This window comes from Haematobia irritans, chromosome 2 (assembly GCF_050003625.1).
Source record: "Haematobia irritans isolate KBUSLIRL chromosome 2, ASM5000362v1, whole genome shotgun sequence".
Lineage (NCBI taxonomy): Eukaryota > Metazoa > Arthropoda > Insecta > Diptera > Muscidae > Haematobia > Haematobia irritans.
The window spans coordinates 226,822,911-226,831,030 of NC_134398.1; the positions used below are offsets into that span (position 1 = coordinate 226,822,911).

At 37.0% G+C, this 8,120-nt stretch overlaps 1 protein-coding gene across 1 annotated transcript in view; it reads left to right on the forward strand.

The window, feature by feature from the left end:
• The window catches only part of LOC142225310 (uncharacterized), a 110,001-nt gene extending 104,669 nt beyond the window's left edge, over window positions 1-5,332 (forward strand). Inside the window, exon 6 of the mRNA XM_075295084.1 lies at window positions 5,212-5,332. Within this exon, the coding sequence (XP_075151199.1) occupies window positions 5,212-5,332 (121 nt within the window). The remainder of the gene's footprint in view (window positions 1-5,211) is intronic.
• The last annotated feature ends 2,788 nt before the right edge of the window (window positions 5,333-8,120 follow it).

Genomic DNA, 8,120 nt, shown 5'->3' on the forward strand with positions numbered 1-8,120 from the left:
CAAAATATAATTATAAAATTGGAAGCACCTAAATTATTGTGTCCATACTGTAGGCACTAATATTTTGCGCAAATTTGTAAGGTTCATTTAAAGTGGGCGACGCACTTAATTGTTTTATTTTTTTGCTGAAATTAGTGCATTTTTTTTGCACTAAAGTAAGCGGGTGCTTCTTTCTTCGCTTACCAAGTTGCACTTCTATAAGAAAGATCATTTTGTGTATTGTTTATCACAACTTAGAACGATTTTGTGCGAAGATATATTTGAAGGAATATGACGTGTGTTGCGGACGATTCAACTCATTATACCCACCACCATAGAATGGTGACGGGGGTATAAAAAGTTTGCCATTCCGTTTGTAACACATCGAAATATCGATTTCCGACTATATAAAGTATATATGTTCTTAATCAGGGAGAAATTCTAAGACGATATAAGCATGTCCGTCTGTCCGTCTGTCTGTCTGTTGTAATCACGCTACAGCTTTCAATAATGGCGCTATTGTCCTGAAATTTGGCACAGATTCGTCTTTTGTATGCAGACAGGTCAAGTTCGAAGATGGGCTATATCGGTCCAAGTTTTGATATAGTCCCCATATAAACCGACCTCCCGATTTTGGGTCTTGGCCTTATAAAAACTGTAATTTTTATCCAATTTACCTGAAATTGGAAATCTAGAGGTATTTTAGGACCATCAAAAAGTGTACCAAAAATGGTGCCTATCGGTCCATGTTTTTGTATAGGGCCCATATGGATTCTAGGAAAATAAAGAGAAAGTGCCGAAAATGGTGATTATCGGTCCATGTTTTGATATAGCCTCCATATAGACAGATCTGCCGATTTTACTTCTTGGGCTTCTATAATCCGTAGTTTTAATCCAATTTACCTGAAATTTGAAATCTAGAGGTACTCTAAGACCCTAAAGGGGTGTGCCGAATATATTGAGTATCGGTACAGTTTTTGATATAGCCTCCTTATAAACCGGCCCTCCGATTTGGTGTGTAGATTCTAGAACTACAATTAAATGCGCTGAATACTGTGTGTATTCTTCCATGTTTTGGTATAGCCCCCATTACACCGAACTCCCGATTTAACTCCTAGGGTTTCTAGAAATTTTAGTTTTTATCCGATTTGCCACAAATTGAAAATATACTGGCATTATACTGGCCCATAACAAAGTGTATATGATTTAGTTTTATCGGTCCATTTGGTAAGGCCTCCATATAGTCCGATTTCACTTATTGAGGGTATAGAAGGCGTACTGGTCATGAAAATTGCTTGAAACTGAATGCAAAATTTCCAGATTTTACTTCTCGTACGCATTTATATAATTGGGATGAAAATGCACAGATTTTAGATTTCAAATCAAGGCGTTATTTCATCATTTGCTTGCACTTACAAGAAATGTTTATGATTTCTCCAAAACTCAAACAAAAAATGGTTCTTATAAATTCAGAATCTGATCTAGTCTTCATAAGTAAAATCTTTACATTTATCTGTGGGAAGCCTACTGGTTGAACTGATCAGCTTGGGAAAATATCTGTCATCAAACCCCCCTGAAATTTTCAAAGGAAACTATTATATTTGATTCATGGCGGTGGGTATTTAAGATTCGTCCCGGCCGAACTTACTACTGTATATACTTGTTTTGTATTCTCTTGTTTTGTATATTGTTTAAATTAATGAAAGCTAAGAATAACTTTTGGGGCCAGCCACGCGGACCGGTCACAGCTAGTATAATTATCAAAAAGGAAGACTGTTAAAAAAGTTGTTCATTTCATTATTGTTAAAAGCAGTATTTTACTGCAATCTGGCAGTAATTTAGCGCTATTATTGTTCCATTATTCGAAATTATTATACACATTCTTAGGCGCACTAAAGTTGCAATGATTTCCTCATGTTAATTTATTGCTTGAAAGCGCTGAAGTTCATACAAAAAAGAAGCGAATTCTTTTGCTGGAATAACATATATTTATGCCAATATTTGTTGGAGTTTTGTTACAAAGTCAAATTGTTTTGTATTGCAAATTAAACGGTGATTGACAGGCTTAGAAGTACTTTGAGATTCGCACTGTGGCAGGGCTCTTTGTCATCTACAGCTTTCCTTTCTGTCCTTGTTTTATCAAACTATTTGACCACTACATTTAAAGGTAAAACAATGGTAATAAGAGATTCGGTACATACCTTACTTCATGCGCCTGTCTTAAAATCGTCCATTCTATCGATTGCTCACTATTTGACAATTTTCCCATGTCCGAGGAATACGGAGCGTCCCCTGATCCTCAACTCTAATTGTGTATTTACCTCTGATTGCCAGAGTCGTATTATCTTCGTATTGTAAATTTTTTCCTCCCTTTCTACATTATGTATATAATAGAATTTTAAGCTTCAGTTATTATATTTAAGTAGAAAAAAGTAAATTATCTTTAAGCTCTTTAAATTTGTATGGATTATATGTATGACAAAAACCGTTTGATACCAAGGAAACAATAAATGAGTGAATGAACTATCTTCGTATATCACCTTCTAAGGAGAGCCAAATACAAATATAACAACATTCCAAAGTAAATATACTATTGTCAGTAAAAAGTAAGGTGAATTTGAATGATACATCTCTTCTAAATCAATTGCATACCCTCCCGATAAACTACACTTATGGTGAAATTATTTCCGACTCTCGAAAGTCCCTTCCCAGTATAGTCATCAGCGCCTTTTTCTACTCAGCGTTTGTCTCTCGATAAGTGTTTCCCGAATCTCTTGAGTTTTGGTGAACAGCCAAAAATCACACTGAGACAAGTCAGGTGAATACGGTGCTTGTGGAATGACGTAGGTTGCATTTTTGGCAAAATTGACACTCAGAACAAGCGCAGTGTGCAACGGTGCATGGAAAAAGGTACTCCTGGTCGTTCGGTCAATTTAGTACTGATAATGACACTGACGTGAAACCGGACCCAAATGTCATTAGCAGTCCTTCGAACTCGTAAAACTCTAACTCAAAATGTAAAGCTCGTGAAGTTTAAAAATAAATTTTAAAATTTAGCAAACCCACAGTCGCAGTTCTGTCTAATCCACATATAATTAAATGTTTGTTTTCTCTATAGTGGCCAAAATACTTCTCTCGCATCATCAACATTTAAAGTTGGCAATACATGAATTATTTGAACTCGGTGTGACATGAGGAATGAGTCCTTCGATATCTATATTTAAATCAAATTGTGTCTTCGTCAACAAATACAGAGAAACATCTTAAATTTGGACACTCTGAAAATCGGATACCTTCCAGAAGTGATCAATTTTCTTTCGATGTTTCGTATATTATAACATTCAAAGTAACTTCTGATAAGCGGACACTTTTCAAATGTTGCAAGGACAAAAGTCGCCAGAAAGCTTGTTTTTAACCACAAAAGTCATGGAGAAGAAAAGTATTGTCTTTCTAATAGTATTCTTTTTGCTATTGAATTTTTATTATACCCTCCACCATAGGATGGGTGGAGGGTATGTCATTCCGTTTGTAACACATCGAAATATTGCTCTAAGATCCCATAAAGTATATATATTCTGGGTCGTGGTGAAATTCTGAGTCGATCTGAGCATATCCGTCCATCCGTCCGTCTGTTGAAATCACGCTAACTTCCGAACGAAACAAGCTATCGACTTGAAACTTGGCACATGTAGTTGTTATTGATGTAGGTCGGATGGTATTGCAAATGGGCCATATCGTTCCACTTTTACGTACAGCCCCCATATAAACGGACCCCCAAATTTGGCTTGCGATTGTTCTAAGAGAAGCAAATTTCATCCGATCCGGCTGAAATTTGGTACATGGTGTTAGTATATGGTCTCTAACAACCATGCGAAAATTGGTCCATATCGGTCCACTTTTACGTACAGCTCCCATATAAACGGACCCCCAAATTTGGCTTGCGATTGCTCTAAAAGAAACAAATTTCATCCGCTAAGGCTGAAATTTGGTACATGGTGGTAGTATATAGTCTCTAACAACCATGCAAAAATTGGTCCATATCGGTCCACTTTTACGTATAGCCCCCATATAAACGGACCCCCAAATTTGGCTTGCGATTGCTCTAAGAGAAGCAAATTTCATCCGATCAGGCTGAAATTTGGTGCATGGTGTTAGTATAGGGTTTCTAACAACCATGCAAAAATTGGTCCACATCGGTTCATAATTATATATAGCCCCCATATAAACCGATTCCCCGATTTGGCTTGCGGAGCCTCTACGAGAAGCAAATGTCATCCGATCCGGCTGAAATTTGGTACATGGTGTTGGTATATATTCTCTAATGACCATGCAAAAATTGGTCCACATCGACCCAAAATTATATATAGCCCCCATATAAGCCGATCCCCAGATTTGACCTCCGGAGCCTCTTGGAGGAGCAAAATTCATCCGATCCGGTTGAAATTTGGAACATGGTGTTAGAATGTGGTCTCTAACAAACACGCAAGAATTGCTCTATATCGGTCCATAATTATATATAGCCCCCATATAAACCGTTCCCCAGATTTGGTCTCCGGAGCCTCTTGGAGGAGCAAAATTCATCCGGTCGTGCGTTCAACTCCAATTTCGACCGAATACCAAAAAGTTTTCAGCGATGGATTATCCCCTCTCAGTAATGCTGATGACTCCCCCCGCCCCCAGTAATGCTGGAGTTTCAAAGCTTCTCAAAGTGGTTTCACTGCAATGTGCGACTCCGTTCGGACTCGGCTATAAAAAGTAGGTCCCTTGTTATTGAATTAACCACAGAATCGGACATCACTCAGTGATAAGAAAGAAGTTCACCACTGTGGCTTCATAAGGGACTGAATATTCTAAGGGAACCTGAAATATGCCTAACCTAACCTAACATAGGGGTGTCCACTTCTAGTATATGTAGTATGAAAACAGATTAGTTTAGGCAATACAGTCTCCATAAAGCTGTCGTTATTAATTTGAGAGCAACCTTGAATCAAACAACGTTTATTTTATATATTTGTTTTAAATATATAATTTATATAATAAACATATATATTATTATTTTTTTTGCTTATCTCTCTATATTGATTTTACCCATCCCACTGTATGGCCGACTTTGTTCATGCCAGAGATAATTCTCAAACATGACAATCTGATTTATTATGCAAGTAATTGTTCTGTTCCCATTTCCTTTTGATGTTGTACGCTGATGATGTGTATCCTGCCGGTTACTCTTAGGTCTCCGAAATGCGGCCTGGACAAGAGCACTTGGCCAGACATGCAGGCAGACAAACCAAATGGCGGGTGTTGTATACACTCATCCATTAGAGCATCGTATGAAAAAGCCTTGGGACTTTAACACATACTCATAATGGAGTGCTGTTTACTCGCGCTGATTAATCAATATCCTTATAATGTTATCTAGGAGGACAAAGGCCAAATGAATAATAGATAATAGAGAACGAGAATGGGAGGAAAAGAAAAAAACAAATCTCTTAATAATTAAAATTCATACATCAATATTTGCTGTATCATAATGTGGAATAAATCCAATTTTTTTTCTTTTATAAAAAAAAAAAAACAAATGAAAAGAAGAGCAAACAACATAATCATGTTTATATTATATTAGCTTTTTATCTTGATAGGTGAAAAAACCGTAAATAACATTATATATTCATGAAATAGAGCACTGTTAAAAAAACAATAATTAAAAATTATAATAGGGTTTCTAACAACCATGCAAAAATTGGTCCACATCGGTTCATAATTATATATAGCCCCCATATAAACCGATTCCCCGATTTGGCTTGCGGAGCCTCTACGAGAAGCAAATGTCATCCGATCCGGCTGAAATTTGGTACATGGTGTTGGTATATATTCTCTAATGACCATGCAAAAATTGGTCCACATCGACCCAAAATTATATATAGCCCCCATATAAGCCGATCCCCAGATTTGACCTCCGGAGCCTCTTGGAGGAGCAAAATTCATCCGATCCGGTTGAAATTTGGAACATGGTGTTAGAATGTGGTCTCTAACAAACACGCAAGAATTGCTCTATATCGGTCCATAATTATATATAGCCCCCATATAAACCGTTCCCCAGATTTGGTCTCCGGAGCCTCTTGGAGGAGCAAAATTCATCCGGTTGAAATTTGCAACGTGGTGTTAGTATAAGGCCGCTAATAACCATGCCAAAATTGGTCCATATCGGTCTATAGTTATATATAGCCAATCCCCAATCACACAAAAATTGGTCCATATCGGTTCATAATCATGGTTGCCACTCGAGCCAAAATTTTATTTTTATAGGAAACATTGTCAAAATGTTGTTTCTATAGAAAATTTTGACAAAATTTTATTTCTATACAAAATTTTGTCAAAATTGTATTTCTATAGAAAATTTTTTCCAAATTTTATTTCTATAGAAAATTTTGTCAAAATGTTACTTCTATAGAAAATGTTGTCAAAATTTTATTTTGTCAAAATTTTTTTCTATAGAAACTTTAAACTTAATAATATACGATTTAATCGGCCTATTTTAGTTACCATAAATGGACTATGTGGTATATATTACGGTGTTAGGAAGTTTTAAGATACCTTGCCATCGGCTTCAGGAGAAGTTTCTACGCAATACATGGTGGAGGGTGCATAAGCTTCGGCCTGGCCGAACTTACGGCCGTATATACTTGTTTTTTTATTTAAATTAAAAGAAAATTCAATAACGTTTTCTTTGAAGTTAAATTTTTGTATGGAAGGGAAAAGTGGTTTGGATAACGCTATCCAGTGGATTTGAATAGCAACAATCATTTGGACAGTCAGCTATTTATGGCAACAGCTGTGTGAGGCGTGCGTGGGCAACCAAATAAGATCGAATTTTATTTGGAGCAGAGTAAATCTCAGCCTCAAATAAAATAACTAAACCTCTGAAGAGTACCACCGTCTCAGCGTAGCATCACCTGCGAGGTATAATCTTCGTTGGACAAACTCCTCCTTCATTTGCATGCGAAGTAGAATCTGCGACAGGCTAACTTCTTCCCCAGCGTATGCCAAGTACAATCTTCGACAGACAAACTCTTCTTTCCCTCTTCGTCAGCGAAGTATAATCTTCGTCTGACACTCCTTTCCTTCCGCCTGCGAAGTATAATCTTCATCAGACAAACTCCTTCCTTCGCGTCTGCGAAGTATAATCTTCGTCAGACAAACTCCTTCCCACTTCTGTGCTAGTTCTTTATAAGCGTCGTTAGGCACATTCTTCCCCCCTCTGTACCCGAAATATTATCTTTGTTAGGCATATATTTATCATTATTGTGTGATTTCTTTTGTATAAACCATGTGTCAATAAATAATTGTATTTGTGTAAGAAAGAAATACGCAGTGTTTCTCTCTCTGGAAGTCTAATAAAAAATGGTTTCTAATGACGTTGGAACCCACTCAGTCTATCCTGGTTAACAGTCTCGAAAACATTTCGTTAAAATATAGACAAAATTGTAGGCGACTATGGGTGTCCACTTGGTAGTCACCGTGATGCAATGGTTAGCTTGCCCGCCTTCCATGCATAAGGTCGTGCGTTCAACTCCAATTTCGACCGAATACCAAAAAGTTTTCAGCGATGGATTATCCCCTCTCAGTAATGCTGATGACTCCCCCCGCCCCCAGTAATGCTGGAGTTTCAAAGCTTCTCAAAGTGGTTTCACTGCAATGTGCGACTCCGTTCGGACTCGGCTATAAAAAGTAGGTCCCTTGTTATTGAATTAACCACAGAATCGGACATCACTCAGTGATAAGAAAGAAGTTCACCACTGTGGCTTCATAAGGGACTGAATATTCTAAGGGAACCTGAAATATGCCTAACCTAACCTAACATAGGGGTGTCCACTTCTAGTATATGTAGTATGAAAACAGATTAGTTTAGGCAATACAGTCTCCATAAAGCTGTCGTTATTAATTTGAGAGCAACCTTGAATCAAACAACGTTTATTTTATATATTTGTTTTAAATATATAATTTATATAATAAACATATATATTATTATTTTTTTTGCTTATCTCTCTATATTGATTTTACCCATCCCACTGTATGGCCGACTTTGTTCATGCCAGAGATAATTCTCAAACATGACAATCTGATTTATTATGCAAGTAATT